Source organism: Rhinolophus ferrumequinum, chromosome 26 (assembly GCF_004115265.2).
Source record: "Rhinolophus ferrumequinum isolate MPI-CBG mRhiFer1 chromosome 26, mRhiFer1_v1.p, whole genome shotgun sequence".
Classification (NCBI taxonomy): domain Eukaryota; kingdom Metazoa; phylum Chordata; class Mammalia; order Chiroptera; family Rhinolophidae; genus Rhinolophus; species Rhinolophus ferrumequinum.
In genome coordinates this window covers 13,927,742-13,948,031 of record NC_046309.1, presented here as the reverse complement: position 1 = coordinate 13,948,031, position 20,290 = coordinate 13,927,742, and the positions used below count along the sequence as shown (strand labels likewise).

At 38.5% G+C, this 20,290-nt stretch overlaps 1 protein-coding gene across 2 annotated transcripts in view; it reads left to right on the top strand.

Moving 5' to 3' along the window:
• The window catches only part of EXOC4 (exocyst complex component 4), a 634,133-nt gene that overhangs the window by 68,386 nt on the left and 545,457 nt on the right, over positions 1 to 20,290 (top strand). For both annotated transcript variants that reach the window (XM_033099157.1, XM_033099158.1), the window contains exon 6: positions 2,866 to 3,109. In XM_033099157.1, coding sequence (XP_032955048.1) covers positions 2,866 to 3,109 — 244 coding nt within the window. The remainder of the gene's footprint in view (positions 1 to 2,865; positions 3,110 to 20,290) is intronic.

Genomic DNA, 20,290 nt, shown 5'->3' with positions numbered 1-20,290 from the left:
AAATAATGGTAGTATTTTTACAGAAAATTCCTTGTAGATATCATTCCTTACATTATGCATGACACCTAAATTATGTAAAGTTCACATATATGATTTTGACCTACATATCTTAATTTACACGTATTCAAAAACATTCTTCCTATATAACAGAACTGTCTGCCACTATCGAACAGAATTCAATATATAAAGGAGCCTTCAAAATAATTACCAAGCCTAATAAACAACTAAAGTATCAGGAGAATTCCATATCCACAATGTTGCCCCCACAGATGGTAAACTGGCCTGAAAATATTGACAATATTGTCAAGCAGAAAATAAGAAAGTTACCACTTAAAAATAATTCTTGTGCTTTTGATCAAAATGTCACTACAAATTCATACTTTAGATATCCACTCTACCAAAAAAAAAAAAAAGGCTATTACCCTATATACATTTTGTTCTAATTGTGGTGTGAGGACTTAACTGACTTTCAGCTAAATTGTTTTTATACAGGCTTTTTCCATAAAGCACCAATAATTCCGTCTGACCTCACAGGGTTTTGTGATTCTTAGAGTAATCTTCATGGTTGATTGTATTATCCTTTTAAATTACCTTTTACTTTTCAGCTGATGTAAGTGAAATAGATAATATAAATTAATTAATATTGGATCTGTTCAGTGTTTATGCTCTAGGAGATTTCAGCAGACAAACAAAGATAAGGGTCTAAACAAATGTGCCATTTGGGGCTGTGCCATTTTATTATTCATATCTTGCTTATTTGTTATTTTTTAATAGGCTATCTGTCATATTAGTGTGCATATAAGTAGCTGTATGTCCTGTAATCTAGGGGCTTATTGATTTCAACTATGTTTATCTCATCAGCAATCACTCTTGGGTCAGGTGGCTGCGATTTTCGGGTGGCCTTTTGCCACCTGGGTCCTGTTTGTGATTCATGTGCTCCTTTGTGAAGATCATTTGTCCCTGCTAAATTTCTGGCTTTATCCTGCCTGACGTTCTGCTTATCCCTTTGCTTCATTTGCCCCTCCAGTGTGCTGAATTGAGATGGCTCCTCGGCTGCTGAGTACTTTTCTCTTCTTGCTGTTGGGGTTGGTCTTTCAGGATGGAGTAATTTTGTGGCCAGAGGTGTCTAGTGCCTTATGTATAAAGCAAAACCAACAACTGAAATGTCTGTTCTTGAAATGTCACATTGGAAACATCGCTACTTTTTTTGATTTGCCTTCAGAATTGTCATGTGATATTTAGTGGCACCAGGTTTCTTGGTTCCACACTGTTTACTAGTATTAAAAAAATTAAATGTTATATATCATCAAATGCCTTCTATGTTGTGAAGGAGACCATATGAATTTGGTTATTTTTTTATGTGTTTCTCTCTGTCCTCATGGGTTTCAGGGATCTAGTGAATCTTATGACAACAGCATCATTGCTAAACATGGAGAGGATTTATTTACTTTGAAACACACTTGTGTAAATAATTATATCATGCATGCAATTAAATACCTTTGATTCATATTTAAGTGTCTTTTAATGAGCTGGGAACAAAAATAGGGATTGAGGAGAATGAGAATAGCTTACATGCCATCTGAAGTAGAGGTTTTAGCAAATTTATGCAGCGGTTACCAGAATTTCATATCCTGGGATATTTTAGTTCTTCCCTAAATAAATAGATTTCCATGCATTCAGCGGTGGTGAACAACTTAGAGTGGGCTTGTAGGATAGTTGAGCTTGAATCTGCTAAAGAAGAATGCATACATTCTTTCTGGATATCATATATTTTAAAAACCTTCAGGTTGTTTTGAGGAGTGGAAGAGGGGAGGTTGGGGAAAACTTGAACTCTTAGGATCCATATTTAGGCTCTACCCATTTTTGCTTTGTCTGTCTGAATCCAGCCATTTGTAAAATGAGAAAATTATTTTTAGGCCAGAGGTTTTTCACCCATGGTTCTTTTGGTAGTTGTTGAATCTCTGAAATTATATGAGAAGGTTTGCATATGTGTGCATTAGTTAGAGGGAAAGGCCTGTGGATCTCAGTAGGTAAGGGAAGTATCAGATGCCAGTTCCACCCACTCTCCAGCTTCCCCCAGGGGTTAACAACCACTGTTGTCACCTGTTTCTTCCATCCCAAACCAGATGGCTTGAATGAAAGCTGTAGTCTCAAGATGGATGGAGACTCTTGACATATACAAACAGTTCTCAGAAAACTTCCATGGATTAGCAAGATCAGTTGTCAGTAGATAATGATTTTGTGGTAGACATAGGTTTAAAGAAAAACAGGTGTTTGTTTTTTTTTCATTTATGAAATATTCTTTATGACTCTTTTCCTCAAAGTTTTGTCTCACTTGTATTTACTGCATTGGTTTTTTAAATTTTTCTTTATCTCTTTTATCATTTGTTATAATTTTAACGTATTTACCTTTACTGCATGTATTTGTAATGTCTTTATATCAAGCTACTTATTTCTTCCAACTAATAGGAATTTGAGACTGGTCTGGCTCTTTAGAATTCTGCAGCACCGATTACAGCATTTTATAAACTGTGAATGCTTACAAACCGCAGGAACTGACTGAGTCAGTGTAGAAGGGGTAGTCTAGAGAAGCTGACCTGGGAGACCTGCTTACTTGTTTGTAACAGTTTCACTTGTTTGTAACAGTTTCCGTCTCTTATTACTAACTGATGTGTATGACTTGAAGAATACACTGTTATTTTGTGATTCTTGGATAGCTACCATGTCAGTAAGATTTAATTATAAATGTAATGGAAAAATCTTCTCTTGATTCTTTTAAGGGAGGAATCAAAGCAGTGATCCCATTGACTAGACTCATTCTGTGTTTGAATGGAATTTTGTAATGGAATCTGTTTATTTTTATAGTGAGGGAGATTAACCTCCAGGACATCAAGGAGGATGTGGAACTGGATCCAGAGGAGAACAGTACCCTTTTTATGGGCATTCTCATCAAGGGGCTGGCCAAACTGAAGAAGATCCCAGAGACAGTTAAGGCGATCAAAGAACGCTTGGAGCAGGAGCTAAAACAAATTGTGAAGAGGTCTACAACCCAGGTGGCAGACAGCAGCTATCAAAGGGGAGAGAACCTCACTGCGGAGAATCAACCAAGGTAGAGGGGGGTGCAGTGCGTGTGTTTTGATAACTATTTATTATACCTTTTCTAGGGTGGGGGGTTAAGTAATTATCTTCTGCTGATGTTATTTCTTGAACTTGGGATGCTGTATCCCATACATACTCAGGTTGGTGAAAACAGCTTGAATAGGCATAATTTAGCTGTTTTTAACGTGGTTGAGAAGCTTCAAAGCATTTTTGTCCATACTTGGAGGAAAGAATGAAGCAATTATTGTATATTTTACTAAGTACTAAGCAGAATTCAAGGCAATTTTTATATATTATCTCATTTAAGTCTCACTACAACTTTATGAGCCACTTAGTAGAATCCACATTTTACAGTCAGGGAAACTGGGGCCCAGAGATTAAATAATTAACTCAAGGTCACAGAACAAGTGTCTGGTCTTAGAGTTGAATGCAAGTCCATGGTCTTTCCTCTCTCCCATGTTTTCTCCTTTAATGTGTGGTGATATTTGTCAATAGGCAAATCAGTCTCAGGAATCTCTGTATTTACTTAAAAAATGAATGGGATTTGGATTTCATAATTCTTGTTTCATAGGGGGGAACCTGGAATTGTACTCTAATGCAAACTCTGTCTTGACTATCAGATATTGGTAGGATGTGTCTGCCAAACTAGGGTTAGGGCATAATAGACGAATGTCATCTGACTGTGGGACACCATATTTGAAACTGGGGCTTTCCTAGAAAATCCAAAGTTCACTCTACCTATGTCTCTCTTCCCTCCTCCTCCTTCTCTGCTTCTACCCCACCCTGCCCCTGCCCTTCCAACCCTCCACACACGCCAGACGTGGACAGGGCAGGAATTTGGCAAGGTAGGTGGGGCAGAGGCCAAGGGAACCTACAGAACTGAGAACAGAGGGCAAAGTAGAGCATGTTTTCTCAAATAATGTGATTTCCTGGGAGGTGCTAGACAGTGTGTAGAAGGGATCATAACAGCATGTTGACACGTTGTTAAGGAAATTCTACTGTTTGTGCTGAGGGCTTTAAAATGACTTTTGGAAGAAGATAAATTTAAGGAGAAATAATAATAGTGCCTTGGTATAGACTTCCCTGAACTGACTTTATATTTTTTGGAAAAATTAATGTATTCTATTTACGTTTTTAATATTCTTTTATGTATCTAAATAACACTGATTTTAATTATATTTTGAAACTTCAAAAATTAATTCCCTTGTAAAATTCAAAAGTGCGATTGTTGAAGAAACCATCCTCCTCCCCTCTCCTGCCACAGAATATTGCAAAACACATTGTTTGACGAGCATGGGTTTTGGAGTCAAGCAGACTTGACTTTGAATGCCAGCTCTGTAAGTGGAGGAAAATAATACCTGTTTTATAGGGTTGCTTGTGTCAGTCGAGATTATGGGGTCAGAGTCTAGTAGAGTGGTGCCACTAAGTACTTCCTGTTACATGCATACGCGCGTGTGTGTGTGTGTGTGTGTATGTGTATAAATACACATGTTTATTTTTACTTGATTCTTTGCTCAACTTCCATGTTCTTTGATCACTCACATTGTGATCCAGAGAAGCTGGGGAATGGTTTTAAATTGAACTTTTCTTCTTTCTTTGCTTGGTGCCTGGATTTCCTAGAAGACCTTTTGCCTCCTTCCTAATGAACACTCCAAAATTCTGGTTTGTTATTTGCCCTGCTGCTGCAAGTCCCTAGATGAATACACTGAACTTTCATAGGGAAATAACATGACTATAGTATATATTGGAAATAAAACGAAAGGGCACGGATCGATAACTTTTCTGCAGATCTCATTACAGTAGCCTTAAAAGCAATGTTTCTTTCAAAGGCTTTTGACCTCTTCCTCTTCTGTTCCCTAAGCGCCTTCCAGAATTCACAAGTGGGAATTACAACAGTGGATGTGGAAATTCAGCAGACTGCCCCCGGAAATAATAACTGTTTCTGTATGAGGAATGAGTCAGCAGGAGAGTTTTCTCCTCACTGTTTCATTTTGTCAGTATTTTAAAGGCGCTTGTAGGCAGGGTATGTTGGACACTGTCAAGTGAACAAGCTGTCTTGATTTCATGTCTATACCGTGGTCTCATTTTATAAAATGTACAAAACTGAAATGTTGGGCCAAAATTCTTTGAGATAAAATAGTACAGAGAAAGCAAATATTTGGGGCAAACCCCTTTTTGCAAATCAAAGATTAAATTCTTGCCTGGGCTGGGATTCCAAAGGAGTGATCATTTTGAGCTAGTCTGTGGTGGCTCTATGCCATCAAGAAGCTTTTTCAAAACTTCTCAAGAATTAATTACCTTGGAGACGTTATTCCGAAGTGATTTGCATTGTTGCTTCTAGAGGTTTAGGATTTGAGAAAGGATACTGTCAGATTATCCCTTGAAGCTTGCATGGTACTTTGTGTTCATTGAACTTTACTGGGAGGTGTTAGTGGCACTTAATCTAGGGATAAGTAAAGTCACAATACGTTGCATTGTTATTATTTTACCATTATCTCAAGGTATCTTATGCTAAAGGTATAAGACTCTGTTTTACTTAAAGAATGTTGGAGCCTGGGTAAAAAGAACCCAGATTCCTCCTTACCCAATATGTGTAGTCTCTCCCTCACCCCCCAGTGAAATAACCTATTCCAAATCATTAGCATATAAATGCTATTTGAGGCAAGCTACCCGCACTGTAACTTTTTCTAAATGTTTCATTGTTCAACATCATCCTATTAAATGTATTCTGGTTGTGATGCATTGCAGGCCTGTTTTCATTTGTCTTTATGTAAAGAGAATTAATGTTGTGTGCTATTTTGCTAGAAAAGGAGAAGGAACTAGATGAGTGAATTCTCTCTTGCTTTCACTTCCTACAGAGCCAGAATACTTTCACAGCCAGTTTTGAAAAATCACTTTGGTGACTCACTTATTATTTTATTTTTGACCCACCTCTACCAAGCTATGTAAACTAAAATTTCCCAAACTATCTGTTGTCTATTTATAGGAGAAATATTTTGTCTTTCTGTTCATTCATAATTTATCTAGTGTCAATAAACCTCTGCTTACTATTAAAAGGAACTTATTCAATTACTTTTGTTGCCAACTTGATAAACATTAGGGTAACATGTGCAGTGTTACTCTTCCAGAACCACTTGCTGCCCATAATTTCCCCAGGAAGGCAGGCATGGTCGTCAGTTTCAGATGGATAATGTGATCCGCAGCCTGTGTAGCTCATAACCAGGTTCTTGAACTCCTGCTGCCTAATTATTGATCCTTTCCCCAAATCTAGCTCATGAGCATTTCCATATTTTTGTTTCAAAGAAGCTGGAAGAAGTTCTCTAACATTTAACAAATAAGAAAAAGAATGAAGAAAAGATGGAAGAAATAGTATCTCCTCAAAGGTGTGATATCTTGTCAAGAATCTGAATGAGAAAAGAATGTGGGAAAAGAATGATTGGCACGTGTGAGGCCGCCATTCCATCTGTTTGAAAATGGTCCTGTTGAAATGTTAAGACAGAAAATTCACTGCAGGGGGAGGTGCCAGAGGCCTGTTCCACTTTGGTAAAACTGTTGGTCTTGAAGAGAGCAGAAAGGATTGAATGAGTGAAGCCATGGAGCCAGGCAGACCTTTTTCCCTTTTGGGAGGAGACTATTTTGCTATGTTCCTGGTTCTCAATTATGAATGAAAGAAGATTAAATGTCTGATAAAAAAGCAGGGAATTGCATGTTCAGTGCTCCCTGTCATATTAAAGAAAGGTTCATGGAAAACACAGGGAAGAAATATACTACAATGCTAAACGTAGTTGTGCTTGGATAGTATGGTGGTATGTGTTATTTTTCTCCTCCTTTATTTTACAACTATTGAAAAATAAATTCATTATTTAAGAACTCATTTAAAGTACTCAGGTTATTTTAATCAGAAGAAATTAAAACTGAAAATCCTATTTATTGGGAATATCAGTATGGAAAAATGTAATACCTGTTTGCAGGTCATGGATTGTTATCATGGTATCATGTCCGTTAGATTACTTTTTATGATATACTGTGTTTCCCAAAAATAAGACCTAGCTGGACCATCAGCTCTCCTGTGTCTTTTGGAGCAAACATTAATATAAGACCCGGTCTTATTTTACTATAATATAAGACCAGGTTTTATAATATGATATAATATAATATAATGTATAATACCTGGTCTTATTTTACTATAAGACTGAGTCTTATCTAACATAACAAGACCGGGTCTTATATTAATTTTTGCTCCTAAAGACGTATTAGAACTGATAGTCCGGCTAGATCTTATTTTCAAGGAAACACGGTATGTGTGTATCTGGTTATTTTCTGACTGCTCCTAGAATGGAATTTTTAAGAGAGAACTCATTTGCCTTGTTCAGCACCATATGTCCAGAATCCAGCACAGTGCCCACCTGACCCATAATAAGTATTTGTTGAATGAAAGAATGAATTCCTTGTATATTGAGTGTCTGCCATAGACCAGAAACTGGGTCAAACAAATAAGACGTGGACTCTGCTCTTATGGTGTTTAAATCTAGAGAGAAAGACAGGCATTCATCGGAGAACCCTGGGATAAGGATATTATTACCAACTGTGTTAAATACTGTAGACGAAAAGCAAAGTGTGCCAGGAGAGCATATAACCATGGGGACCTGGGGACTTGAGCTGGTCTGGGTAGGTGGGCATTCGGGGGAGGGGAGTCTTGTGGTTTTCTTGTTTTTTTTTCTTTTTTTAAAATAATCAAGTAAGACAGCTTTTATTGTTTTTGTATTAGTTGTAGTTATCAAACTCCATACATTTGGTATCATTTACCAGTTGTTCTTCTGATTGGGTGGTTAGCTTGATACTGACATATAAGAAGATATGAGAAGGAAAGCAACCAGAGTCTGGATATGCCAGTTCCCAAGTTTTCGCTGACCGCTGTGGTTGATTAGATTGTGATAATATTGCCAAGTGTGCAATAATACCAAGTTTTCATGTCATCAGTAATGTTGGAGAGTGCTTATATCCTTTTGTCAACAGACTGTTTTATCAAACATCTTTATCTTTGACAATCATTGATAGGTGAGAAAAGGGCATTTCTAAGGTGGTTTTGATGTGCATGTTTTTAAAACATAAGTGAAGTTAAACTTCTTTTCATTTGTGTAAAAAATAATTTGTTGTTTTGATACTTGGATTATATCTGGATATATTACTTCAAAATCTGGATTGAGAGGGGGTGGGGTATAAATGAAACACAATTAGCCGTAAATGATGCTGAAGCAGGGTGACAGCTACAGGGTGGTTCTTTATTCTATTCTCTTTCTTTTTTTAACGTTTGAAAATTTCAACAGTACAATGTTTAAATAATGATTATTTTCTTTTTCAGTGAACTGTTCATTTTTCCAGTATGTTGTTGTTTTTATTGATTTGCAGAAACGTTTTATATATTAAGAAAATTAGTTCTTAGGTATTTATATTGCAATTCACATGCACCCCGCTCCAGTTTTGCTTTTGACTTTACGATGTCTGACCATCAGACATTAGTTTTTATTTTTATGAGGCTATATTTATCAATGTTTTTTAAATAGCTTCTGGGTTTCCCCACTCTTAGATTGTAAATAAAATTTCCCAAACTTTCTTCTAGGACATTCTTAATATTTATATTTTGATACATGTGGAGTCTGCAGGAGTGGCTACACTACATTTAAATAGATATCACTTATTATACTGCATCGTAATGGACTGTGTACCCCTTTCGGTTCTGCCTCCTTAAGTGTCTGTCATGTAGTTGATTGGCAGTGTTAGCTGAATGAGTGCTGAGTAATTCTAACACTGAATCATGTACTTTATAATCATTGTGTTTTTCCAGGTTGGTATTTGCCTCATTGCCTTATTATTTTCCTCTGGTTTCTCAGTCTAGGAAGGTTGTAGATTTGTAGAAATACATTGAATTATTGCCCTAAATGTTGAAAAACTATATTTTAAAAATTCCGAATCCAGACCTTGGAAGGAGGGCATTCTGTTGTAATAGGGGAGTGTTACCAAGTGGTTTTATCTATGAGAAAGCCATAGACACAGGTGCCACGCTTCGTTTTGCTGCATTAGGATGGTGCAAAAGTAATTGCAGTTTAAAAGGTTAAAAATAAAGGCAAAAGCTGCAATTACATTTGCACCAACCTAATACAAGTAGAGTGTTTATGAAAAGAGAAACAAGTGAAATACTTCTCATGCTTTCTTTCCAGCTGTGGCTAGAGTCAGGCATGTGTTTCTTTCTCAGATAAATAACATTTCCTTTCATCTCTTCTTTTACTCCTCTAAGTATCTGAAATGTAGGATTATGGGGCACTGGTCATTTTATTTTAGAGAACAGTCGTTTAGAGCAGCTCTGAAGCAAGGTGAAACACTTGTCCTTGTGGCCTCCTGGAGCCGTTCCCTAGCCCTGCCTGGCACCCTTGGACATGCTGGAATCAGGAAGGGCCGCGGTGTGATTTGGATGACTTGTTAATTTGAATCAAAGCAGATGGGAAGCATAAATTTGACTCCAGTGATTATGATTCCATTTAATGAAATCTCTCCTTTTGATTACATGTATCAGTGAGAACTTGCTTTAACTACACCCAGCTATTAAATACTGAAGGGTATGAATAAGGTGAACCGGGGACATATAGAAGAAATTCCACTATTCCTCCACTAGACTATATCCCCTGTAGCTTTACTAAACTATTTTTAGAACAAATGAAAGGAATTAATTCTTTGCATATGGGACTTATTAACACCGATTGTTAACTAAAACATACAGGTCATTACCATGGAAGGTAGTATTGGTCCCAAATCTATGCACTTTCTAGTAAGACTTTACGTAAATTAGACGATGACAGCTTCCTAACATATAAAGTGAACTAGTAATGTCAGTGATGTTTACAGCCCCTTTGTAAACATGAGGTTGGACAGCTGTCTTTCTGATTGGATATTGTCCTTGGGCTGTAGTCTCTAGAGAAAGGGTGCTTGGCTGAATGGGCCAGAGGTCTTACCATGTTTCCCCAAATATAAGACCGGGTCTTATATTAATTTTTGCTCCAAAGGGGATGTCCTCCTGAAAAATCATGCTAGGGCTTATTTTCCGGTGAGGTCTTACTTTCTGGGAAACACTGTATTCAGTATGATGTTTCTTAAATCTTTGTTTTATGTTTGTCAGAGTCAAAAATGAGCCTGCTCTTGGTTTCTCTTGGTTTGCATACGACAGCAGGTTCAAATTAGAGATTGGGTCAGTTAAGGGAATAATAGATCCAATCTGTTTCATGGGTTATGATCGATGACATTTAGTCGCCAGTGTTCATGCTGCCTCAGGGCCACTCCTCTCCTGCAGACAGTGGGAGAGGCCTTAAGTCTTGCCTTTCTGGGCACTTGTTGGTGTCATAATACACACGGGTAGCGCTCATCTTCAACCTGACACTGCATCATTTTCAATGCAGAAATACACAAACATACATGTGTTTCAGAGGAAAATCTTCCCCTGGTGAAGCTTAGGTGTGGTATCAGATATGATTAAAGCACCTCTGTGTGTGTCTCAGGCCGCATTTTGTACGTTCTGGGCTCCTCCAGCTCCCGGCCCATCCCATTATCATGGCCTCTGACCAGACTGGACCATGAGTTCCCAGGAGGGGAGTTAACTTTGTGTTTGTAGCCTGATTGAGGAGGGGGCACATATTAAATGCCCAAGAAGTTTAACGAATAAATTAATAAGCCAGAGATGCAAAGAAGATAATGTATAATTTTTAATAAGAGGACTTTTTTTTTTTTTTTGAAATCTCAGCACTACTCACTGTAGGGTCTAAGGATCAGCAGTATCTGTGTCACTTGAGAGTTAGAAATGCCAATTACCCCTGTAGTGCAGGGTGATTACATTGGAACCTCTGGGTTCCGGGGCCCACAGGAATGTATGCTTTAGATGATTCTTATGCATGTTAAAGTTTGCAAACACTTTATAACATCACAGGCACCTCCGAGTTTGCAGTTTGGTAGCATTTATGCTTTGCAAAGCAGTCTGCCATCTGGTGTCTCACCTGACTGAGCCTCTCTATTGCCTTCATCACAGGTAGGGGCATTATTAGTAATCCCAGATTTACCCAGGGAAATGTGAAAGCTGAAATCATTTGACAGTTCACAAAGCTCGGTGGCGGGGGAATGAAGAGTAGCAGTAGTCTCTTTCCACCACGTAAGTTTGCTTTCTGGCTCATCGAAAGATGATGTTCCAGACTTGTTTCCTGGGCCTGAGTTTGGTTTTCCTCAGGGGAGGGCAGATTGGCTCTGACGTATTCCATTCTTCCACCCACATCCCCCATTGCGATCAATGGCAGACCTCTCAGTGGTAGGTGGACATGTTAAAAAGTCTGATCAGCAGCCACAGAGTAAATGGCTCTTAATTAGCTCAACTGATGATTTAGACACCGAAACAATTCCCCTCGAGATTATGTATATTGTTGTGTTAAGACTAACACACAACCGAGTACTAAGAATATACACCTGAAATCTTGACTTTTGTTATCTCTGGGAAGTGAATTTATGGATACATTTTCTCATGTTCCACTATGATGAAATATTACTTTTGGAATGAGAAAGGCTCTTTCCCACCCTAGCTTTAGTGAGATAGAGTTGACATAGAATATTGTGTAAGTTTAACATGTTAATTTGATACACTCCTATATTGCACATGCCACCACAGCGTTAGCTAACACCTGCATAGCATTGCATAATTGCATTTCCTTTTTGCGATGAGGACATTCAATCTGCTGTCTTAGCAACTTTCAGGTCTATAATACAGTATTATTGACTGTAATCACCACACTGTACGTTAGATCCCCAGAACTTACTCATCATGGAGTTGGAAGTTTGTCTTCTTTGAACACCATCTCCCCATTCCCTCCACTCCCCCAGCCCCTGGCAACCACCACTCTAGTCTCTATTTCTTTGTTTCTTTTTTAGTTTTTTTTTTGGATTACGTATGTAAACCATATCATATGGTATTTGTTTTTCTCTGACTTATTTCGTGTAGCATAATTCCCTCAAGGCCCATCCATGTTGGTGTAAGTGGTAGGATATCATTCTCATGGCTGAGTAATAATACATTGTATATAGTATATGTCCCATGTTCCTACCCAGTCATCTGCTGATGGACATTTAGGTTGTTTCCTTACCTTGGCTGCTGTGAGTAATGCTGCAGTGAACATGGGAGTGCAGGTATCTCTTTGAGATCTTGTTTTCATTTCCTTTGGATATACACCCAGAAGTGGGATTGCCAACTCATTTAATAGTTCTGTTCTTACTTCTTTGAGGAACCTCCATAATGTTTTCCACAGTGGCTGTACCAGTTCACAGTTCCACCAACAGTGCATAAGGGACCCATTTCTCCATATCCTCACCAACACTGATCTCTTGTCTTTTTGATAATAGACATTCTAACATGTGTGAGGTGACATCTCCTTGTGGTTTGATTTGCATTTCTCTGTTGATTAATGTTGTTGAGTACCTTTTCAGGTACCTTTTGGCCAATTTATATGTCTTCTTTGGAAAAATGTCAATGCAGTTCTGGCCATTTTAAAATCAGATTGTGGATTTTTTTGTCATCATTGCTGCTGTTTGTCTTTGAGTTTTGTGAGTTCTTTTTACATTTTGGATTATCAACCCCTTATCGGACATATGATTTGCAAATATGTTCTTACATTGCTTTTCATTTTGTTGATGGTTTCTTTTGCTGTGCAAAAGCTTTTTAATTTGATGCAGTCCCACTTTTTCTCTTTTTGTCTTTGCTTTTGTTAAATCCAAAAAATTATTGCCCAAACTGATGTCAAGGAGTTTACCCCTGTGTTTTTTTCTAAGAGATTTTTGGTTTCAGGTCTTACATTCAAGTATTTTATCCATTTTGAGTTGCTTTTTGTGCATGGCGTAAGATAGTCATTCAGTTTTATTCTTTTGTATGTGGCTGTCCAGTTTTCCCCACACCTTTTATTGAAGAGATTATCCTGGGAAAGGCTTATGGAAGAAAGATACTGATACCTTAATTAAAAGAAGAGGGCTGGCCTGGGTTTATTTTGTAATTGTGTTCACTCATTTGCAGCTTGTTAGAATGAGACATTTATAACGAAGTCACCTCTCTAGAATTCAGAAGCTGAACGTGAGAGGCTGACGTGGTGAGGAAGTGACACTGGAAGGAAATGACTACAGCCAGCACCCAGCTCAGAGCTCTTATTTTTACTGTGTTTCACTCTATACTGCTAATAGTTTTTTTCCTGTTCTTTTCATAGTACAGATGGAGAATTAGTCAGCACTCTTCAAATAGTTACTTCTTTTTACATGAATATTGTTATTAATAAGTGGTGAAACTTATCTCTTCCCCTTAAAAGTAGGTATTAGATAACCTTGAAGATTATGGGATCTGTGTCCTGTTTGAAATGAAAAATACTGGCTCAGCCAAGCTTATTAGGAAAATGTGTGTGTGAGATAAAGGCGTGTAAAACTACGACCATTTTGATCTGAAATGATTGATGATCAGTTTCTTTTAATTTTTCATATTAAACCTAAGCTCAGAGTGCAGTATTTTCTTATCTTCTAGAGCATAGCAGTAGCAGGGAAATAAATATTCTGCGGTTATTGCCTTTGTGTGTCAGTGGGAAATGCAGAACCCTGATATTCAAGTCTCAGCAGATAAGGAGGAGAACAGAATAGATTTCCTACCTTGTGTGTGTGCCTTTGCCTCCTGACCAGGGAAGACAGCTTCTTGGCTGCAGACCTGGGTTTTCCAGCCAAATGACTAATTCACGGTTTTCTGGGTGTTAAATTTAGATTCCAATGGTTGTATCTCACCTTAAAAATTAAACGTTTTTCACTGCTCGATGAGGTAGCTTTATGCCGTACACACTTCTTGCCTTGTATAACTGTGACTTTTCCTTAACATTTTCCTCTTCTTACTCCTCTGCCTTTTCTCATGGTGGCACTTGAAGTTGAGACACCAAAAGGATTGCTGCAGGTAGAAAGTTAGATGATCTGGTTGCATAAGTGACATTTTACTTACAACTATAAGAAGGCTGTTTTAAAAATTTGCCAGGTAATTGGATGTATATTTAAAGAACAATACTTTCTTCATCTTGACACTTTATTATTTATTTATTTATTTTACGTAAAACAGACTTTATTACAGTATTATTAAAGTTAGCTCTGATTGCATGTATCTTTCAGCTTGTAAGTATACTTTGGATTCTCATGAGTAGGTTGATAAGATTATCTTTTTGAGAGGATGGTTATATGTAAAATTTTTTTTATTGTGGTCTCCTAAAGCCAAGGTATTATAACCTACAAATATATTTCTTCACCATTTAGTACCTGTAATCAGGTCTCTACATCTGCCCTCTCCTGGAGCTCATTTGTTTCATTCAACAGATACTCGTTTATTGCCTATCATATTCTGGACATTATGACAAATACTAGAATACAGTGATAAATCAGGTACAGTTCTTACCCTCGACGAGTTGACAGTCTAGAGAGGGAGACGCAAGGAGTGGAGGAAAGGAGACAAGTTGGAGGGCTGTTTCAATCAGTTTCCTTGTCTACAAAATGAGGATATAAGTGGTACAGCAGGGCCACCAATAATGTTTTATTTGAAGTTTTGTTCTAACGTTGATGAGATGCCTTCGGAGCTTCACTCTTGTTTATGTCCATTAGCCTGTGGTAACATTGGTTCCGTTATTTGTCATTTCGCTTAATGTTGCAGAACCTGTCAGTGACATTAAGTGAGGACGAACCGCACCTTCCTCAGAGCGTTGCCCTGAGGGGGAGATGAGACGATCCAAGGAAAGCATGACACCGGGCCTGGCCTGGCGCTGACGTCGTCGTCATCTCACTTCAGCCTTACTGCTTTAGGACTCCCTTCCATTTTGACAGCTTTCGCTGCCAGCTGCATGCAGGGTGCCCCAGGTTGGTCCCTAATCCTAGACTTCTCTTAGTGCTGCCGCCCTACTTTGCTCATGAACTTGGGCACCCAGCAGCTTTGACTGATGGCTTTTTCCATTCTGGACATTGGGCCATGTGTTAGGGTAAAGATGTGATTTCAGAGAAGCATAAACAGGAACTCTGTCCTCACTTGCTGGCCCAAGAGGCCGTGCATGTCACTCTTTTGTCACTTTTCACTGTCCACTGTGATCGTCTGTTTCTGTTTGGAGGGATTACAGAATCACAGAGGAATGAAGGAATTGGCTCTTATTTTGTGAATTAGGCCTCTTTTATGCGACAGAAACCCAATAACAACTAATTTAATTAAAGAGGGAGTTTTATTGGAATGATACTGGTGTATGTTATGAAATACAAGCAGAACTTTCCTCACCACGCCAAGGGACAGACAGGTGTGGGGATATCTGGAGTATCTCGTCTCTCCCTTTTTTAATTTCCTCTAGATGGTAACTGCTAAAGGTTCTTAAATAACAATTTACTGTCACTTTGAGTTTGCTTTTTTTTTATTATCCTTTCCCATACAATTTTGCACTTAATTCTCACAGTCAATTTGTGATTAGGAAATTGTATTTGAGGAAATTTGTGTTTGTGGAACCAGAGATCTGGAACAGCCCCGTGGCATATTGAAAGTCTCCCTGTTTAGCAGAGAGCTGGTGTCAAGTCTAGGTTTCTAATGACAGTCCTTCAGACTGACATGCGGACCAATTGCCATCTCAGGATCAATATTTTCTTTCACCAACTGTGATGTTGTATTGCATAACATCATGTACTATTTTGTGACTCTTGAACTAACCTGTGTGTGTGTGTGTGTGTGAGAGAGAGAGAGAGAGAGAGAGAAAGAGAGAGAGAGAATGAATGTGTTATTTTCTTCTGAAGGGTAGCGATTGCAATTAATTGAAATTCTATAAGTTTCTTAGGCTTATTCCTATATGAGGCTTTCTCTTGTTCAATTCAACTTAAGGAATCATCTAGTTATTTAATGATTTTTCCTGCTCTGTTATCTTTTAGATCAGTGGAGAAAACCTTGAGCCTTACAAGATTTAAGTAACTGAGCTAAATGTAATGTTTTGTTTCTTTAATATTTGGTGGTGGGAGTGGAGTGGGGAATGATTTTAGTGGGGCTTTGTGTGTTTAGGTTATCCTGAGTACGTCTGCAGCTAAAGGCAAACCCTTGTTTTCTCAATCTAGCATTGTGTGGGCAGTCGGAGAGTGTATGAACATATTTCAGTTTATTTCTGGTAGCTTTGAATTGGGCCAGAGTAGTGCAGATTTATGTTCTGTTTATGTGAGTCGTTCCTAATCTCTTCTTTTATGCATCAGGGGAGAGTCGTCTTACCTTCTTCTTTTCATTTTTAAGGAGTGCGTATGTTGGTTGCCAAGTGTGCAATTGACTTTGGTTTCTCTTTCCTTATTAGCCATTCACTCTCCATCCCTCTGCTGAGTTTAGCTTCCAGAGCTCCTTGGAAACCTTCTTGCCAAGGTCACTGGAAGCTGTGAGTTGTACATTGCTCTCTGGACCTTACCTGTCTTCTGTTTGGCCTTGGACTCTGTTGGTACTCTCCTCTCCTTTGTCTTCTAAAAGTTTCCTTCCTGGCTTCCTTCTTCCTCCCTACTTACTTCCTAACCATTTTTTTTTTCTATGCTGCTCTTTTAAGGCAATGCTGGCTCTGGACCTAACTTGCTTTCCTTTTTTCATACTCTGCATGTTATCCCGGAGTGATCTCTTCTCTTAAATATTTCTCACTTTTTAAATTTCCGGTATCCATCACTCCCCTGAGTTCCAGACATGCTATCCAAGTACTCAAAGTACATGATGCCTTAAATATAACAAATTCAGATCTAAACCTGACATCGTTCCTTCAAAATGTCTACCTTTAATTTCCCCTGTCTCTTGGGAAAGGTAACCATCTTCTTCAGAGTTGCTCGCGCCGGAAACCCATACAAATGGGAGCCTGAGTCTCCTCTCTTTTCAACGTTGTGCTGTGACCTTGACTCGTTCTGTTCATTTTCTCACTTGATCCTTCTAGCAGTTCTGTGAGGATCCTAGAACAGGTATTAATTAATACTTTGATTTTACAGATGGGAACACTTGAAGAAGTTGAAAGATTGTTTTCATAATTAAAGGGTTAGGAATGACCAATGCCCAGAAAGAATGTGAATCTTGCGTTCCTTGCAAGTTACTTATGTTAGAAGGAAAAGCAAACAAACAATTGAACCAAAAGAGAAAAGCTAATGTCCTCTTGGTAGGAGGAATCGAAGGAATTGGCTTTCATAAAACCTTACTTTTTGAGACAGCAGATTCCTTTTTTCACTGCCCCATAAATTTTTTCTTCACTGCAGGGCAGCTGTTGGGCCCTCCCTGTCCTCACTTGGAGCCACAGCTGATGGTTTTTTAAAAACCAGATATAGTGACATATGATTCACATGCTCTACAGTTCACCATTGAAAGCATGCAATTCAGTGGTTTTTAGTTTAGTCATAGGATTGTGTAATTATCACTACTATCTAGTTCCAGAACATTTTTATCCCCTCACCCGGAACAAATCCCACATATGCACTATCAGTCAATCCCCACCCTCCTAAGTAACCACCAATGTATTTTCAGTTTATAAATTTTCGTATTCTGTATATTTCATGTAAATAGATTATATATAATACAATATATAGTTTTCTGTGACTTTTCACTTAGCGTAATGTTTTCAAGGTTCCTCCATGTTGTAGCACGTGTCAGAGCTTCAGTCCCTTTTATAGCCAAATAATATTCTAGTGTATAAATACAACACGTTTTGTTTGCCCATTTATTGATGGACATTTGGATTGTTTCCACTTTTGCGATTTTACTATTTTACTATGACGAACAATGCTGCTGTAAGCATTTGTATGTAAGTTTCTGTGCACATGTCTGTTTTCATTTCTCTTGGGTGTAGATCTAGGAATGGACTTGCTGGGTCCAGATAGGGATTCCATGTTTAATGGTTTGAGGAACTGCCAAACTGTTTTCCAAAGCAGCTGCACCATTTTACACCCCAACCAATACTGTATGAGAGTTCCAATTTCTCTACATCCTCACCAACGCTTTTGATTGTATGTCTTTCTGATTATAGCCATCCTGGTGGGTTGGAGTGCTAGTTTACGGTTTTGGTTTGTATATATCCGACGGCTAATGTCGAACATCTTTTTATTTGCTTATTGGTCATTCATATGCTTTCTTTGGAGAAATGTACATTCCTTTGTTCATGTCCTTTGTCCATTTTTAAATTCAGTTATTTGTCTTTTTATTTCGAGTTGTAAGAATTCTTTAGATATTCTAAATACAAATCCTTGATCAGATTTGTGAATTCCAAATATTTTCTCCCATTTTGTGTGTTGTCTTTTCACTGCCTTGATGGTATCATTTGCAGCACAGAAGTTTTACACTTTTATGTCCGAAATGTAGGTTTATGAATAGTGTCCTGATTGTGTGACGATAGCGCAGAAGGAGCTCCCTGTCTTGGAAACGGGTGGGTGTTTCACAGTCGGCAGAGCAGACGATGGGATCTCAGCACTTCCGGCCTGTCTCTTGTCCCCTCTCTTTCCCGTGCAGTCTTTCCTGTGGCTCTGATGGTCACACTACAGCAGGCCTGTGTTGGCCTTGGTGACAGAAGCTGGTGCTCGGTCAGCATTTTATCAGGGGATTGCTGTTTCTGTGACGTTAACAGCTCTCATCTTACTCCTCAGTCCCCTGCTGAGTCTCCCTGCCCCTGATGGCCGAATCGCTGTTGTCCTCAAGTGGCAGGCACGGTGTGTAGTCCTGAGCTTGGTGGCTCAGAGGCAACCAGATGTCACTCCTCTTTTCAGAGGAGCCACTTCTCTTCCAGGTTTTCTGCTCCATTGCTGGTGTGCAGGCCTGCGCCTCAAGCTTCGTGCCATTGGGAAGCTGGGCTCCAGGGGGCCTCAGGTTTCTGAATGTCACGGGCCAATGTGGTTTCACAAAATGTTAGAGGAGAACATAAGGTTATTAAGTGTTAATTCTGTCAAGTAGGGACATTTGGCAATGTAACTGCCATCGTGAGAGAAAATAACAGATTTTCCTGTCAAGAGAGTACAAAAAATATCAAATTAAATAAATTTACCTTTGTGAAACGTCAATATATGGTCCTATTTTTTTTTTTGCTACGCACCACTGAAAAAGACATTATGGTCTGTGGATTGATGTTTGGGAACCACAGGCTTCCACATTCAGCATAAATTTTTATGTGAAAAGTAAGACCTTCACTTCATCAGGTGTTTACTCTGTGATGCTGTTTTATACAGATTATTTCTTTGCACTGAGTTAACTGTTTTGGCTGTTATGTTGTTAGACACACCTTCCTGTACTTTATCCCTCTCTCTGGTGATGTTTGAGTAGTTCTCCAATAACATAGATGAAAAAGAATTGTTTTAGGTATATGTGAATATGAATTGTTTTAGCCCTATATGAATGTGAATTCCCCTTTAAAAGATGAAAAAGAAAATCATCATTCAAGAGGTAGGATAGCTCTTATTTACAAATCCAATGTGTAAATTCTGGATTATGTATATTCTGGACTGGGAGCACTACATAAATTTTTATTGATTCTGTCTCATGTAAATGAAACTGTCAAATAGATATTAGGGTTTTATCATAAGAAAGTTATTGGCTGTCACACTGGCACATTAATTATAATAATTGGGCAGTAAAAAAGCCAGAGCAATAGATAATATGCTATATGTTTAGATGAGATTGTAGTCATAACCTCTTATTTATGGTAATGAGATCTTGTGAACTGACACTATTGACAAGCTCTTTTGCTTTCCTTTTCTACTTTCCAGGTTGGTTTATCAGTCTATTTAGGAACTATGAGCTGAGAGCCACACAATATGCAATAAAGGTCACATTCCAGAATGTTCTCTACCTGTCCATGGTATACACATTAAATCCATTCAGCAAAATTTACTGGTCGCTGTTCTAAGTGCTCTTCAGTGTAGAGATGAATATCCAGTGTCTACACTGGAAAACTAATACTGGGGAAGGGAGGGAAAGAGTCTGTAAATGGATGGGACTCACATTGATTGAATCACATATGTGAGCCGCCCGGGGTTCAGTTCCTTAAACGTGGGATGAAATGCTATAGACGTTCAGAGGAGGAACAGAGGATTCTGAGCCTGGGAGGCTCAGTGGTAGAGGAATTCCTTTGCTTCCATGACATAAAGCTCC